A 17,648-nucleotide genomic window follows, 5' to 3' on the forward strand; every position below is an offset into this window, starting at 1 on the left:
TCACCATGTCCGGGTGTTTATGTACTCGCTGGGCGTCAGTTCCCCTCTCCCTAAAGTTCCCGCCGCGCCTCCCCATATCCCCGATCATAAGGAGCCTCCCCGTCACAGCACCTGTCAAGCAGCTGCCTGAGGGCCCCATCCAGAGCCTCCTTTCAAGGACCCCGTAGTGACCTCGGACTCGCAGCCAGCACTGCTGAGGACACGTTTCACTTTTGACCCCAGGATCAGCATCCTGGTGGAGCTCGCTTCGGACCCTCTGCCCTTTAAACAAGGAAAAGAAGTCTGTCTGAATTCATGGTAGTAAATTAAAGCAGAGTAACCTCTCAGAGCAGACCCTCGTAAACGGTTCACTTCCTTTCCGGACAGAAGCCCTCCCTCGTTACACTGGTACGACTTCTGGTTTCTGTGACTGTGAAGAAAACCACGTGTTAATCACTTTTATATCGCTGCTCGTCACATAAAACCAGCCCACATGGCTCGTCAAATATATTGTGCTCCTCATCGAATCGGAGCTGAATAGTAGTTTTACGGTGTGACCTGATTGCATCGTGATTTATACTCGGGGCTTTTGCACGTGAGGAATTCAGCAGTGTTGCCTGTAACTGTAGGTTAAGTTTTATTTCATGTTATTCTTACTTGTTGGTTATCAGAAAGCACATAACTCATACCAGTCCATCGCCCTCAGTTTGTCCCTGTGTAAACTTTAAAGTACTAGTCTTTACCCAGACAGAGGACTTTTTAGGGAGCCTGAGATTGAATGTGAGGCTTTATCGGCGAAGGCGACTCGCAAATGCTCATTTTTCAGTGTCGAACATTCAGCAGCAGAGTGCAGATCCCAACGTTTTGCCTTTATTTATTTATAGCTTGCCCTGGAATTCTCTAATGGAGCTAAATGGCTTGTCGCTTTTCCTCAGCAGTGAGTGCGTCCATCACTTTGCTGGAATTATCTCTGTCCTAGAAATTACAACAAGCATGGGAATGGACCCTCTCCATTGCCGTAGCTTTCCAGCTGCTCTCCCGCACATTGGATCAGGCGTCCTCGGAACTCCCACGTGTGTCCTGGCACGTCGGGCGTCTCACTTCCCACTTGGCATGGTCTGCACTGCCCTCTGCAGGATCCCCTTGATGCCACACGCTCCGTCATCGTGATCCGTTCCCTCGTGCCTGGGGGGGTGGCTGACAAGCATGGAGGGCTCCTCCCAGGGGACCAGCTGGTCTTCGTCAATGACACTCACCTGGACGCATGCGACCTGGCCCAGGCGGTGGAGGTGCTGAAGTCGGCTCTACCTGGCAAGGTCTACCTGGGAATCAAGAAGCCCCTGCTGGTAGGCGGGTCACAGAAGGGTTCACCGTGTTAAATGGGGTGGCTCCTCAACTCTAACCCTGCTGCCTGTGTTAACCAGATGGGGGCACCAGAGAGCAGCAGCATCCCGGAGGAGGACGAGGACCATGCTGGGACGCGAGAAGAGTCCAAGCAGGAGGAGGCTCTTAGACACTTTGACGCTCTGGCTGTACCTAAGGTAACCCCACAGCCCTATCAGCAGTCTGGATAAACAGTCACACACAGATATACAGAGATCTGCCCTGGGTACAGGCAAACCCCAAGTTGTGAACAAGATCCATTCCATAAATCTGTTGAATTTGTAGGTAAGGCATAATAATAATGCATAATATTATTATATAATACTGTAATAAAAGTAGCTGTATACGGTACTGTACAGTCAGTCCTGCTCCAATGCCACTACTGCGTTCCTGAAAATCCTAAAATCGCATACTCAAATACGCATATCCGATGGGAAAAATAGGGTTGGGGAATGTGACTCCAAAACTTCCAAAATATCTTTAGTAATACAACAATAAATTGTATGATAAATATCTCCTGTGGGTCATATGAGTCTGACGGGGATTGCTTAGTAACCAGAGGTGCACCAATCCGATATTCGGATCAGTATCGGCACTGATCCAGACCCATTAAACCAGGGGTGGCCAATCTTATCCGCAAAGGGCCGGAGTGTGTGCAGGTTTTTTCGGTAACCATTAGGTCAGCTGTTCAAACCCAGGTGTGAGGACTCTTCAGCCAATCAGTCCTCAAATTAGTAATCTAATTAGGGAGTTGCAGTGAAAACCTGCATACACACCGGCCCTTTGCGGATAAGATTGGCCACCCCTGTATTAAACGGATCGGGTATCAGCCATACGTGAGAGATCCACATCCGATACTTACTTATTTAGTTTTCGGCAGTCTTTAAAAAGATCTTGTTAAATCGATATGCACAATCAATCGCATGACAGCTCTTTCCCTTTTCAGGTTTAGAGTTTTTTTTTTTTTGTGGCATTTAAGCTGAATGCTAACGCCGCCACTCGGTGGGTGTGAACGCTGTAACTTCCGTCTGCTGTTATGTCACGTGCATACCCTTAGGGGGAGCGTAAGAACATCTTATGACGTGACAGTCTGGGAGTTTTTTGCAATCTTCGTCAAAACAGTTTTGTGAGATAGAAGTAGCATTTAGTGGAAAATCTCACTAAACAAAGTGTACGCAATTGTGTGAAAAAGCAGTGAATGATTTGGGAGTCACTAACTTGGAGTGTTTTGCACACTCGCTGCAGCTTGTGATACACGAATCTTGCCAGTGGGAGAAAAATCGTGGGGCTTTCTAAGCATTTGCCACTTGTGTACACTCTCTTCAAACATATTCGAATTGAACTCAAAATGCCTCAAACGCTTAAAACAAGATGTACAAATGAGGCGGAACAGTATGTTATGCATGTTTCTAGCAGCCTAATTAAAGTTTTTTTTAATCATTTGCATTTACTAATATAAAAATTTTTAAGAAGACAAATCATAAATATATTCTATATATTTGTTATATTAAAATATTGTATCGTAATCTGTATCGGTATCCGCAGTTGAGTATTGGAAAGAATCATACAAGATGGAACGGATCAGAACTGAAAAAATGTGAATAGGTCCATCCCTAGAGCATTTCAACTGAACATACAGAACTTGCTAACTTGCTATATGTTTTTATATGATAATTTGCCAAACATTTTTAGCATGTAAGATTTTGACTTGTGCAATGTGTAGAAGTTTGATTCATTTAGATTTGAAAACCGGTTATACCATTTCACTGACAAGAACCGGTTCTAAAGAATGATTCCTTGACTAATCGGACGTCCCTATAAGTCACTTGGATAGTTGTTTTGCGTGCTACGCCGAGTGTATCGCACCAATACATATGTCATTCTGCATTATATTGGATTTGGGTACTAATATATCAGTTGCGTTACAACAGATTTGTGGTGTGATTTCACACGCTGTAGCACGACTGACTGTATATTGTACATTGAGCCAATGAATCTGCGCGATGTTTTCCATGAGTGTCAGAAAGTAACACTTTCGTCATTACTACCCATTGTATTTAACCTGAAATATTTAATGTAATAGGCTTTATAGTATTTCATTCGTAAGTACGTGTCAGTAAGTCAGATGTTCTTATCTCGCGGGCTGCCTGTATGTTCATTCTATATTATTAGAGCTCTGCATGTTTTAACTGAATTTTCAGCACATGAGGTGATGCCTCTTTACCTCTATATCTGTGCATGTACTTCCAAAAAACTGATAAAATCAGCAGGTTGTGAACAATTTAATACAGTAATGGCTGATTTTTTATAAGTGTGCATAAGTGTCATCCCCTTGAGAGCCTGACCAGGGTAAGTGGTAGGGGGTAGATGCATGGATGAATGGGTTAGTATTATGGGCAGCACTTGCAGGACCAACTTTCTAAAGTCCATCAGCGTCTCTTTGAGGTGTTTTGTTTCTGAAGAAGAGTTTTATAATCTCTGAATGGCCTCCTTTTATGGCTGTGTGCTTAAATAGCACTGGTGTTGATGGTGTTATTTTTAGATAAGTGTGGGATGAGTATGTGGTCTTAGCAAAGGAATAAAAGCCTAAATTGATATGAAAGGAGAAGTGGCGTCAACGCGCGGCCCCTCCGATCACTCGATGTGTGCCAGATTACCCTTGGATTTTAGCACCGATGTCATTTCATCGAGGAGTCAAGTGCTGCCGTAAATCTACCGAAAAGGGGAGTAATTGTGCTATTAAGATTTTAGAGACTGCACATTTTTCATGGTAAATTGGTTCTGGGCTTCAAGGAGCCCCGGTACAGAGTCGCTGAGTCAGCCCCTCTGCAGTGGCCGGGTGGGGTGATGTGTGAGTGAGCTTTCGGCTGCGTGATCCCCAAAGCGGCTGGCTCAAGTGTGGCTCGAGGACGACTCCCCCCCCCCTCCAGAATGGGATGTCCCTCTGCAGCTGTGCAAATGGCGGTCTGGGTGATCGGCCGACCGTGGGGAGAATGGACGGCCCTGGTGTGCGTGACCCGCTCCTGTTGGAGTCGAGGAGCTTTAGTTATCGGGGAATCCCACCTGAATACCGAGTCTCCACCTAAAATCTCCAGGTAACAATTGAACTCTGCTTAAATCCAAGTACATTTCATAGTATTCAATCTGATTTATCTGCCAATAAGACCTTGTGATATTACGTTAAATAGAAATTCCCCAACACCTCCGTTCCTGTTCAAAATCCTCCGAGTTCTCAAGAACCGTCACTGGCTGTGTGTAACAAGTGCATTACAATGCTCATCCGTTCACGTTCAGCTACACCCAGCATGAGGAACCATGGGACCATAGTATACGACACGTGCAGAAGAAAATGGAAAATAGGCAGACAGACATGCAGAAGGTAGGAAGTGTTTTGGCAGGGTGGGTACTGGACAGGAAATTAAGATCGGTCTTATTGATTGCAGTGAGTTTACATAGATTCCCACCACCGTAAACACAGCTGTTCAGCTGGACTCTTGTGAAATTCTCATTTGGGCTCTGGGAAGTGGAGGTACCTCCACTTGCGTTCCTGCAGGCTTTGCGGTTTTCAGTGTCTTCACACTGAGATTTATTAAGGCGTCTTGTATGAAATTTGTAGAAAATTATTTCACTGTGACCCGTGAGCAGGAACTGCTGCTGAAAATCCCAAAGCACAGGCTGCAGAGGCAGGGGCATTATAAATTTTAAGTTGACTAATGGAAAATTTATTTTATTGTTGTGTTACTTCGTAGATCTGTATGGAACATGCAGTACTGGGACATGAAGGGGACCAGGGCCACGCAGAGTCCTGTTTGGAAAGGCTTCTTTTTTTGGAGGGTAAAATTGGAATGTGTTTTGGGTGGACAGGATGTACGCAATGGCTGCAAAACAAAGGAGAATAACCTAGAAACCAGCTGCCATGTAGCTAGGGCAACAAAATAAAAGCATCCCAGGGCAGCCTAGGCCTGTGTCACTGGGGGAGAAGCCAGACCCAACAGAGCACCCTGTGCATGCAGAGGGGGCGAGGAGGTGGGAGGGGTCAGCCCCTGAATCTGGGTACGCGACAGGATCAGTTCGTAAGTGTTTACAGCAACGTGTTCCCTAAAGCAGAGTTACTCAACCACTGGACTCTGGCCCCCGGTCATTGAAATTTAGAGGGGGACCCCCCGGCCCGCCGACGTGATAAACGGTGAATAGATGGGCCTTGTGGATGGAAAGCTGGAGAAACCCTGACCTAGAGGCTCATGGAAATGGGCTGAAATAAGCTAGCAAGGAGCTTACTGAGTGCCTGTTTTTGCATCCAGCTGGTGTTTGGCTTTCAGTTTGATGCAAATTCCGTATTATTCATCGTCTGTTATTACCGATGTGAGCTGTATATGCATAGCAGATCCGTTATCGGGATGTTTACAACTCAGAAGTCCGTTGGAGAATTAGATGAGGTCAGTAACACCCTTAACACAGTAAATAAAACACTGATAAGCATGTTTTGGCTCCATATTGCTCCTGTTTTGGCAGGGAAATGAAGACGTTAAAGTGATAAATTATAGGCCTGTTTGCCACCGTTTTCCTAAAAGGCTTTTTTTTCTTACCCCAGCTTATTTGCATGTTCCGCTCCATACCAGACTCACGACAGCAGGTTGTACTTCTGACAGATTTTATTCCCTTTCTGCAGTGTGCAGCTCATATTCAGATCACTCCTACAACTCCTTGCGAGGCTCTTTAACATTGTACTGGAACTGATTTAATTTAGAAAAACTGCGGTATCTATGAATCAAAGCTACTAACAGAAATGAAATAGCTGGGCTGTGAAATAAAAGCCTTTTTCATAATGAAATTGGATCTGCGGCTCAGGTTCAAGATCCACACGTACATTACTGATACAACAGGCCGCTACAGATGTTATCAGTCCTGCTGTGATCTGATGTCACTGGTATTTCATTGTTAACATCTGTCCACAAACGATGTGTAGCCACTGTTAGCGATTGGACGTATATGGCGCTTTGGTTTTGCAAGATAATTGTGAGCTTAACCCTTAAAGAACGCCAGCTTTAACCAAAACTAACCAAACACTGCCACCTCCTCGTTTCCCCCAACAAGAGCCAGATCTGACCATTTCCCGATTTTTCTGTTGATGAAAATGGCACACATGCACCCCTCAGTGCTCGGAACCTCCTTTCACGGTTATTCCCCACGATGGCGGTCATTAAACTTCGCAGGTTTTGATGTAACCACCTGCATAGAGGAGAGTATGGTGTGAGTGTCTGACTCACCCATTTGCGTACCCCCGCCCCCTGACAGAGTGCAGCACTGAGGCCTCCCTCACCGGAGGAGCTGGTGGACGACCTGGAGCTCATCCTGGACCACTCCGTCACCCTGCCCCACTGCACCTCGGCTCTGTCCATAGAGGAGACCGAGATGGCTGTGGACGACGAGCAGCCCGTGGCGGAGATTGATGATCTGATAGACCACGTGGAGGACCTGCCAGCGTACTCCAAGCCCAGCACCTCCTTGTGGGCGGAGCCAGACGACGACATCAACCCCCTGCCCACTGGGGCGAGTCTGAGGGGCGAGGTCAGAAGCGGACGACCCAGCTGTATTGCTCCAGTGTGGCTTTTCAGAAGCCAGTGATTATAGCAGTGAACACTGATCGCTTCCTTACTGCTGTCCCTTTGCCGTTGGACCTAAGGTCAAAGTTTCCAATATTGTTTAAAATGAAAGAATACTGCTTTTTTTGGAAGGAGGAAGAGGAGGATGAGGATGAGCAGGCTCGAGGCGAGTGGTTGTGGTGGGCAGGCCTGGAGCCCAGAGCGCAGTTCCCTCCCAGTGAGTGTGTTTGTGGGGTATTAGTGCATCCGTGCTTCTCACAAAGCAGCTGCGTTTGGCGTGTGTGTGTCAGACGGTTCTTGTCTCACAGGCCAGTCAGCAGCCGAATGGTCTGGGCCTCCTGAAAGCAGTGCTCACTTTGACTCCAGGGCCAGTGTGTCTGAGCTGCCGGCATCCGACACAGACACTGAGTGAGTCCTTTTGCATGTCATATTTCACGTGTCCCTATAGACACCTGCTTTTTCCCTTTGTGCACACACACACACACACACACACTCCCACACTTGTGTGTGTGCCAAACCAAAGCTCTCAGGCTTCTCATGGGTTGTACTTGGTAATTTGTTTTTTTTATTTCTGCGGCTGTTGATTTAGTGTTCCAATTTTGTGTATTTTTCCTTGGAGTTTATTTTTTTTTATGAGTCAGTAAATTAAAATTTAGGCACAGCGCACAATTTCACTCAAGTTACTGAAGAGTGTTTGTATAACAGCCTGTTATCCATTAAATAATCAAGGCGACGTGCTGTAGCATTCACTGAAGTCTTTTTGGCTGCTGTTGGGTATGTGGAGTCTGAAGTCACTTCTGGTTTATTCGCTTCATCAGCAGATAAGAGGGATTGCAGTGCCACCTGCTGGTGGAAATGTGGTATGGCAGAGATTTGAAGTTGGCTCTAATCCCTGCCATCTTGTCGAGTGACATTGAGAAGCAGATAGGAGCTCATCTGACGTGTAGCATAGTGAAATGAAGACCATGGAGAATGGCTCCTTATCTCGTAGCACCGCCAAAGCCACACTATCATGGGTGGGGTGTTCCTGATACACAGCCACTTTCCGTGGTGCAGGGCCTGCTTTAGCATTAGCGGTGTGATTTAACCTGGCTGGAATGCAGTCAGTCATGTTTTAAAGGCATCCTTTCATCCACAGGAAAGTTTGTGTCGTACCCACAGTAATGAATGCTGCACCTTACATTCATTCAACTGAGCTTCATGCTTTCGTAGCTCTGTAGACGTCTCTGGGCTCCTGGTTGGGTACTGCCATGTTTTGGGCGCTCTGCAAAGTGTGTGTGTGTGTGTGAGGCGTGACATTGTCAGGTGACCACCTTCCTTCCCCCCTCTGCCAGATCCGCCCCAGAGAAGTGGAGGACGCGGGTGAAAAGCAGCACTCTGCCTCTCAGAGGGCCACATAGATACAGGTGCGGTGTCTGCTAAATAAATAAATGGAAGTGGAAGTCTGTTACTGTGTGTTCCTGTATGCTGAGCGCTCTCTGTCTGCTCCTTTCAGCGAGTTACCGGAGCGTGAGGAAGGCGAAGGAGAGGAAACGCCTGTGTTCAGTCACTGGGGCCCCCCGCGCAGGTCTGCCTGTCTGCCTCTGCCTGCCTCTCTGTCTGCCTGCCTGCCTCTCTGTCTGTCTGCCTGCCTGCCCCTCGTCTGCTTCTATTTGCCTGCCCCTCTGTCTGTCTGCCCCTCTTTTGCCTGCCCTTCATCGGCGTCTGTCTGCCTGCCTCTCTGTCTGGGAGCTTTTCCACTGCACTTTTGTTCCAGTATTTTTGGTACTTTCCCTTTTCCCTTACCTTCTAGTGAAGTACCAGTACCAAAAGTTCCAGTACAAAAAATTCCAAAGCAGCTGGAATACTGCTCTGGTACTTCGGTGCTGTGGGGTGGCACTTGAAACACTTTCTTTGTCCTTTGGTTATGCAAATAGCCTGCCTCTGAAACGCAATACAAATACCATCGTGAAAAAAGTTGCAAACTCGGAAAACAGCGATAAACAAAGTAAAAAAAAAATTAATTATTGCGGTCATCAGAAGAAGAAATGCAACAAAAAGAGCAGAATGGCATGACCAAAAATTGAAAAAAGTATTTTGTTTAATATATTGCCAATGTGATTCAGCTTGGTAATTTTGCTGTAAAAATACTGGGGTAGGGGGCGGCATGGTGGTGCAGTGGTTAGCACTGCTGCCTCACACCTCTGGGACCCGGGTTCGAGTCTCCGCCTGGGTCACGTGTGTGTGGAGTTTGCATGTTCTCCCCATGTTGTCGTGGGGTTTCCTCCGGGTACTCCGGTTTCCCCCCACAGTCCAAAAACATGCTGAGGCTAATTGGCGTCGCTGAATTGCCCATAGGTGTGCATGTGTGAGTGACTGGTGTGTGAGTGTGCCCTGCGATGGGCTGGCCCCCCATCCTGGGTTGTTCCCTGCCTCGTGCCCATTGCTTCCGGGATAGGCTCCGGACCCCCCGCGACCCAATAGGATAAGCGGTTTGGACAATGGATGGATGGATGGAATACTGGGGTATTTATAAAGCAAAAAGGACTAAAACCTGTCTAGGACTGATTTAAACAGCGAGGATGAAAATGATTATGATTGTCTCAGAGAACGCCTGCCGTTCTCCTGCAAAAGCAACAAGCATAATTGTGATGTCATTCTGGGACGGTACCCGCGTCTTCCTCAAAGAACCAAAAGTACTTGCTTGTCTCTGTCTGTCTTCCACGACGCCTTGTGCTCTGATCTCTGTTGGCCCTTTAATGATGCCCCGCCCCACCACAGGGTGGAGGTGTACTCGGAGCCAGGCGAGCAGCTGGGGATCAGCATCGTGGGGGGGCGCACCGTCATCAAGCGGCTGAAGAACGGCGAGGAGCTGCGGGGGATCTTCATCAAGCAGGTGCTGCCGGGCAGCCCAGCCGGGCGCTGCAATGCCCTCAAGACCGGTGACAAGATCCTGGAGGTGAGGCGGGCGACACCCACACCAGCGTTGCCGCTCTCGGGTGCCCCTCCCCCGCCTTTGACCCTCCTGCCGCTTTCCACACCCAGGTGTCAGGGGTTGACCTGCAGAACTCCAGCCACGAGGAAGCGGTCCAGGTCATCAAGGCAGCTCCGAGTCCTGTAGTCTTCATAGTCCAGAGCTTATCGTCCACCCCACGTCTGCCGGTGCGTCCGGATGCTCCCCTCACCCCGCGCGTGTGTGCGTGCGCGTATGTGTGTGCGTGCGCGTATGTGTGTGCAGACGTCTTTGTGTGTGTGTGCAGACGTCTTTGTGTGTGTGTGCATCCATGGGCTCAGCGGCCCCTCCATCCCCTGTGTTCCATGGTAAGTCTTCAGCCTCTCCTGCCTGCCCCCCCCACACCTTTGAGAAATATTTATAGCATTTACCTTTTTCAGGAGACAATTACCAGCACTCTCAATCAAGATCAGATCAGAGCACAGCTGTTCTAAGCCACAGATGTGGGTTAGAAAGGGGAATGAAATGGAGACGGCTAATTTAATTATCTGTTAAACAGCCAGATGCAACTGCAGCCTTCAGATATGAGATTCCGCCATTAATTGCATTGGCTCACACTTATCTCCCTTTTTCCACCTATCATATATTTTCCTCCCCCCCCCCCCCCCCCCAAATCTGCCAGTGTCGTGCCAGTTTCCCCTGTGCCTGCGAGTGCCAGGAAAGCAGGTCTGACTGCAGCTCTCAAGGAGCGCATTAAAAATGAACAGACACATGAAAGTGCCTTAAAGGGCGCCAATGGGTGTCTGCTGTCGTGGCCTGAAGCTGGGGGCTGCACTCCGCAATGCAGCCCGCCCCTCCTCTGAACCTCAGTCTGATTATTCATTATTATTAATAAAAGCCCTTCCGAGCCACTATGCTTAATCCTACAAGTGTCTTATTCTGTTGCTGTTAGCACTAAGGGGGGGTGTGTCTCTGCTATCATTTTGAATGCTCTCTGTGTCTCTGCAGCTTGTGGCAGCTCCCAGCTACAGCAAACCCCCGTTGGTAAGTCCCTCCCTTACTTTGGTCTGTCTGTCATGCGTCAGACTCTCTCTCTCCTAAATGCTCACCGTTCTCCTGTCAGCCTCTTTACCCATGCAGACGCATGTCCCTGTCAAGCCTCTCTCTGACTTTCATCCTCAGTCGAGCTCAGTCGTACAGTCCTCTTGTCTGATTGGTCACTGAGTGAAAAGTAGCCCCCCCCCCCCTTCCCTCCCCCTTCTTTGGAATGGGACAACCAACACGGGTCTCTGCATTATGTGATCTGTCATCGCCAGTCTCACACTCCTGGGCTGTAGCGTAGAAGGGTGGGTGCGTGGGGTGACAGCCAGCATTTGGAAGAACACTATCAAGCCACATCTCTGATTCTGCAGAAGGCCGGGGGTGGAGGGGGGTGCTTAATGTAAAATACTTTTATCAGGCCCGTTAATTGAAATAGTCATTTCCTTAATTGCACTTATTTCCATTTGTGTCGCGTTCGGCTCCAGAGGGTTAAGAGACTGTTAACCACTTTGGTGAAAAGGCCTAATTACAACAGGCAAATCTAATTAAGTCTAAGGAGTGTCAAAACATTAGATGAGCACGCGGACAGCCATCAGGGACACCGTGCAGTGGGGGGGCATGAGACTGAGCAGGAATCGTCTCGGACGCCATACCTGCCTGTGGGCCAGAGCTTTAGGAACATCTTTTTGCTCCTGTCGTTTTTTCTGGGTGGTATTAGAGGACTGTCGGGGTGTGACCACACCCAGAGTCCCACACATGCCCATGCTGGGGCTGCTGCCTGTAATGAGGCGGGCACCCCAGAGCATAATCTTTCATTAATGGTGATCGATCACGCCCCTCTGAGGACGGGCCCAGCTGTCCACCGGCAGAGCTGTGCAGCACGGCCGCGTGGAGGCACAATTAGCCCTGATTAAACATGGCTGCGCTGTGATGAATACCCAGCAAATGGTTCCTTATCCGGCTGGGGGATGGGGGTGCAGGCCGGAGCGTGCAGCTTGCCGTGCGTGACTGGACTGAGGATGTGCCCCATCTGGTGCCACCTGCTTAGCCTGCACACTTTACGGTTTCGAGAGGCCCCTTAGAGAAGTGTGCTGGGTGGGGGCGGGGGTTTTTGCAGTGCTTGCTGGGCAGTTTCCCTGGCTCCTCTCCCAGTCCAGGTGACACAGCAGTATAGGTCCTTTTCCCCTTTTTGTGGCTCCATGTGTGAGGTCTGTTTGTCTGTGTGGTGCGTGAGATCTGTCTGTCTGTGTGGTGCGTGAGGTCGGTCGGTCTGTCTGTGTGGTGCGTGAGGTCGGTCGGTCTGTCTGTGTGGTGCGTGAGGTCGGTCGGTCTGTCTGTGTGGTGCGTGAGGTCGGTCGGTCTGTCTGTGTGGTGCGTGAGGTCGGTCTGTGTGGTACGTGAGGTCGGTCTGTCTGTCTGTGTGGTACGTGAGGTCGGTCTGTGTGTGTGGTGCGCGAGGTCGGTCGGTCGGTCTGTGTGGTGCGTGAGGTCGGTCGGTCTGCAATTGCATGATGAGTGAGGTCTGTCTCTGTGCACGTGGTGCTTGAGGTCAGTCTGTCTGCGCTGGTGTTTGTATAATGTATACAGGCTCTCTTATCTTGCAGCAGGCAGCTTGTTCCCTTGAGTCCCATGTGTGACACGCTGTATGACACTGAGACTCCAGCTTGCTCTCTCCTTCCTCTGTGTCCTACAGCCTTGGGGGTTTTAATTTAACCAAAGGACATTTAGCAGAACAGACTCTTCATTCTGTTTGCTTCTGAGGCCGGGCTGGTGACGCACACAGGGCCCGAGTCGGTTAGAGCGCAGCCGCTTCCTGCTATGTCTCCTCCTGCTCCACCCTTTCTGTTCCACTGCCCTTCACACGCACCACACAACACACTGGTTTTCTGCTCGCTCCCAGCAGGACGCAGATGCAGGGAGCGCCCCCCCCACCAATGAGGCTGCCCCCACCATACAGGCCACCCAGTGGACCATTGGGTGACGAGCAGCGGGAAGACCTGGAGAGCGCCAGAGGTGAGTGAGCTGGTCTCCTCTCTGCGCTCAAGGCCGCCCCCTGCTGTAGAATCCTGCAGTCACTGCAGACACCCTCGCTTCACATGACAGACTCAGAATGTCACACACATCCTGCTGGTGTTCATTAGCTGGGTGCCGATGAGTCGAGTATCTTCTTCAGTCATTCCTGACATCGTCGTCTTTCTCTGAACGGGGTGGGATCAAAATCACGGGCACTGTATGCATGAAACTGTCAGTCACCTCCATGGCATTATCCAGTAAAACGCTGTTTAAACCTCTCCTTTGTGGGATAAAACACAGGAAATCATACCCCTCGTCCTTCCTCCTCACTGACAGTCAAGTTTTATAGTTCTTGTGAACAACATGGCTACTGAATGTTTCTCTTTATTTTTTATTTTGCTTTTTATGTTTTTCTGTAGCTTTCGTTGTTTTGCGCACGCCCATATGTTGATGGGTTGGAGTACTGATTTATATAGTATGTTTAATGATACGGCTGTAATATATCATCCTGCCACATCATCAATATATGTAACGTATCAGATACATCGATGTTGTAATATATAAGTAGTTCATAATGCTGCAAAGCCCATTGTGCATAGAGTTTTACATCATCAGAATAACGGTCAGAAAACCAGTTCAGAACTTGTGCAAGAGCTATTAGTTTTCATCCATGCATTTGTCATCCCTCACTTTCAAATCGTCTTATTTTTATATGTCAGCTGTCCTTAATGAAGAAAAAACAGAGACGACAATGTCATCGCTTCACGTTTATGGTGGTATTGATAGATTGATCTCTGTCAGCTAGCGCGCTCCCAGGTCGTTACTGTATCGCAGGCAGATCAATGAGTGCTCAGGCTGCAGTAATATCTGCTCGTAGAGACAGGAGTCATCAGCTTCCCATTATCAGCCCCCACTGAAGATTTCTTAGCCATTACCGATGTGAAGTTTACATGTAAATAAGACTGCAGGTGGCCTTTGAAAGCCTGGCACGTCGGAGCGGTGAACCGAGCCCTTTTACTGCTGAGCAACACGGAGGACCTTTGAGTTCGCAGCGTCAGGCTCGGGGAATCCCCCGTGTTGTGGTGTTCTCTGAGCGTGTGGTTTCCAGAGTGTTCCATCTACCGAAACACTGTCATTCGCCAGCCGCTCCATTCCCGTCTGGGATGGCCGGCCGCTAAGCATGGTTTAGCATCCGTGTGAAACTCGGAATTAATGCAACCATCTGCTCCGGTGCCGGGAAACCAACAGGTCGCTTCCGGAATGCTGAGTGGGAACGGCGGGGGGGGGGCACAACCTGTTATGCAAGCGGTGGGTTATGGGTTCATAAAAAGGTTTCAGAGAGTGGTGGCCTGATGGTGTGGCATGGGGGGCTTTCCGGGCAGGTCTGTGAATGAGGTGGGGCGCCCCCTACTGTCCGCCATGTCCCTCATTAATTCATTAGAGCAGCAGCAGGACACATGATGGCCGATGGAGGTGTGTGCTTGTGTTTGTGTGGCACTCTGCCCATTTCAGTCTTCCTTATACTGCCAGCATGTGGACCGACAGAGTTACAGGGGTGCCCCATTTCTCCCCCCTCCCCCCATCTGACACCCTCCTCTGCTGCCCGCCCAGCGCTGTGTCAGCCTGCAGCCCACTCCATCGCCAAGGTGCCACCCGGAAACAGGCGTTACTTTGCCGTGATTCATAAGCGCGTCAGCGCTCTGTCCGTTTTTAATTACACCGTCTTGATCGATCGTGGTGCGGCGCCGGTGTCCCACTGCGCAGTAATTACGGCGGGCGCGTGGGGCATGTGGAGGGGGTTCGTGGTCGGGCAGCATGATGGGAATTGTAATGGGCTGGCAGAGAGGGGAGAGGAGAGGGGAGAGGAGAGAGGAGAGGAGAGGCTGGCCATGCCCACGACCGTACCCATCAACTTTCTGCCTGCTTCTTGTCCTCCTCCTAACATGGATCTTGAGCTCTTAGAGGCCCGCTCGCTGCTGCATTGCATTCTGGGTGCTGCTCATGTCTGTTTAGAAGGTGGGGTCAGGTCGCGGTGTTCGCCGCTAGTTTTCAGTCGGTTTACCTGTAATGAGCCTCTCATGTCACTGCTGGCTGTTAAGGGAGGCTCTTTAGTTCTAATTATACTTGTGATCATAGCCTGCATCCTCACGCAGGGTCATTACTAACGGATGGCTGACTACGATCCCACGCCGGCCCACACTTTGCCCTCTAATGCCCCTATAATTCCGAAAGATGCAGCGACAGAGTCCTGGCAAGGCCCAGGTGTTCTTGTACGGCAGGAGGCTGCGGGACGTGATGACAGCTCTATTTCTCCTGCCGTGGGCTGCAGTGACATGTGCTAGAGGTAGGGGGCGTTCCCTTCATCAGTGCACCCAGTATATGGACACAGTGCTGCGTGACTGCCTCACCCCTCTGTTGGTGTGTGAGAATCCTTCAGTCTGCCTGGTGCCTATAAGGCCTAGTAATGAAAAGAGAAAATGCAAACAGTTAAAATTACTGACTGCCATCAGTCTGACGCAGGGGAAGTGTCGGCGCATGGGGGAGTAAGCAAGACGTGTCTAGAAACATGAAGGTGAGACTCCCCAAGGAGCCTCCATTTCAGCTCCCCCCCCCCCCTGAGCCCCCCAGTGCTGTGAGATGTTATAACGTTGCTGTCCTGAATCCCTTTTTTCCTGATAACTTATTGAAAAATGCCACCTTTCTGTAGTAGTAGGCAGTTAATCTTTTATTAATAAGGTCTCTCGCATCGCCACCCCCTGTTTGCTGCGGTCTGCTTTTCCATCCTGAGCACCGTCCTCCTGCTTCTTACCATGCGCCGTCTCACCTGCTTATGAGCGGCGCCGCGCAACCCCCATGCGCCGCCTCCCGCTGCCGCTCACGCCCCTGTTGGACACGCCGCTGCACTTTTCCCGGCTCAGCTGCTTCTTCACATTTAAAGCTCATCAAATGTCACCTGTGTGTGTGTGTGTGTGTGTGTGTGTGTGTGTGTGTGTGTGTGTGTGTGTGTGTGTGTGTGTGTGTGTGTGTGTGTGTGTGTGTGTGTGTGGTCTCTGCCTCCCATCTGTGGAAACGGGGTCCCTCTACCCCCGAGATATCAGTTATCACACGTGGCACTTGGCAGTGATGCTCATGCTAATTCTGCCTATTTAAATGTGTGTTGATCTCACAGTCATGCTTCTTGGACCCCCTTTCCTGTAGACAAGGCTACATTAGCCACCATCCCTCCCTATTACCTTGACGGGGGGGCGGGGTGCCTTCCTTCATCTCTCCTCTAGCATCATCGACTAGGCTACCCCTGTTTGGAAAGATGGGTGTCTTCCCGCTCCCTCTTTAGTTCATGATGGTTAGCTACCTCTGCGAGTATCGCTGTCCCCAGTTGCCTTTTTATTCATATGATGAGTGTCGTTTGAAGCTCCGCTGTTTAAACGGCGTTGGTAACATGGAAGAGGCGACCCCCGGTGGTTAGCGGAGACCAGGAAGGCTGCTTGGGCCGCTGCCCCTGAGGTAACGTGTCTCTCTCTCTTTGCAGGGTTTAATGGCTGACCGCTCTATCGCTTCCGGCCGGATGCTGGAGCCCCTGATGAGTTGTAGTCGATAGACCGACACGATCAACACGACGGAATTAGGCCGCTGCTGCTGGGCGCAGGGCGGGGGGGGGGGGGGGGGTCCTTTCTTCCTTCCGGATCGTTGGGGCACCAGGCTGCGTTTCGGGCGTATCCCAGGCTTTTGGGCTCGTCTCTGTCCTGTCGTGGTCTCTGGTGGCAGGTTTCGGCACTGCGTTTCCCTTGGTGGCTGTGGTTGGTTGATTCCGTGTACTCCTATGCCGTTGGCAGCCAATCAGATCTCTTTTTTTGGCTTGTATGCCAGACCAGAAGCCATTCCGGTGGATTTTACCCGAGGCCTCTGCTCCCATACCTCGCTTTCCATCGCTCTCCTCCCCATCCTTCCCATCCTTGCCATAAGCAGCAGCCCCCGCACTTGTGTCCGATCCGTCATCATCTCTGCATTTGTCTGAGACCTCTGTCAGTGTAACATTTATGGCAATAAATTATCATCCTGACATACTGTGTCGTTTCAGAAGTTCTTCAGTTGTGGGATGTGAGCGGGAATATGGTTTACAGGATCACGTGGTCGCTTGGGCCATTGGTGGTCGTATGGGCCGTGCGTGGTCATGTGGGCTGTGGTAAGTGTTCCAGCTTGGCGACAGCCCCTTTTTAAAGCTGGTTTCTGCTGTCTGGTCCATGGCTGGAAATGGCACCTCCCTGTGGGCGGTTGGCGAAGCGGTCAGTGAGGTGCTGTGCGGTTTTGTGTCTGTCGCATTCTTTGTTTTTCGTCTTCAAATATCTTTTGGGACTTTGGGATTGAGTAACAGCCGATCCAAGTACTCCGTGAAACCGCATGGAAATCCCCATGAGCTGACCAGGATGCGATGGGTGAATGATCACATCGTTAGTAAAGGTGCCCCCTGCCTCAGGCAGCAGGCAGAGAGATGAGGGATGGTCCATCTATCACCCGCTGTGGAGGCTGGCACTGTGCCGCTCTTTTATCCGCTGGCATTGGGGTCTGACTGTAATTACTGGCAGCCTCTGCAGGCACTGGAGTTGTGAGGCTTTTGGTATCGTCCCTTGGTGACGTTATATGGCTTCCCCGATCCCTCCTTTCATCTCTCCCCTTCCAATCTCCCCAAGCTACAGTGA

At 50.0% G+C, this 17,648-nt stretch overlaps 1 protein-coding gene across 4 annotated transcripts in view; it reads left to right on the plus strand.

Annotated features, from left to right (window-relative positions):
* The window catches only part of patj (PATJ crumbs cell polarity complex component), a 34,433-nt gene extending 17,422 nt beyond the window's left edge, over nt 1-17,011 (plus strand). For 3 of the 4 annotated variants that reach the window (XM_048976449.1, XM_048976450.1, XM_048976451.1), the window contains exons 18-29: nt 1,116-1,325; nt 1,404-1,520; nt 6,658-6,930; nt 7,098-7,182; nt 7,274-7,373; nt 8,300-8,371; nt 8,461-8,532; nt 9,726-9,903; nt 9,990-10,106; nt 10,906-10,941; nt 12,839-12,951; nt 16,481-17,011. In XM_048976449.1, the coding sequence (XP_048832406.1) occupies nt 1,116-1,325; nt 1,404-1,520; nt 6,658-6,930; nt 7,098-7,182; nt 7,274-7,373; nt 8,300-8,371; nt 8,461-8,532; nt 9,726-9,903; nt 9,990-10,106; nt 10,906-10,941; nt 12,839-12,919 (1,341 nt within the window). In that variant the 3' untranslated portion in view covers nt 12,920-12,951; nt 16,481-17,011. The remainder of the gene's footprint in view (nt 1-1,115; nt 1,326-1,403; nt 1,521-6,657; nt 6,931-7,097; nt 7,183-7,273; nt 7,374-8,299; nt 8,372-8,460; nt 8,533-9,725; nt 9,904-9,989; nt 10,107-10,905; nt 10,942-12,838; nt 12,952-16,480) is intronic. The other variant, XM_048976452.1, reaches the window with a different exon arrangement.
* The last annotated feature ends 637 nt before the right edge of the window (nt 17,012-17,648 follow it).

This window comes from Brienomyrus brachyistius, chromosome 15 (assembly GCF_023856365.1).
Source record: "Brienomyrus brachyistius isolate T26 chromosome 15, BBRACH_0.4, whole genome shotgun sequence".
NCBI lineage: Eukaryota > Metazoa > Chordata > Actinopteri > Osteoglossiformes > Mormyridae > Brienomyrus > Brienomyrus brachyistius.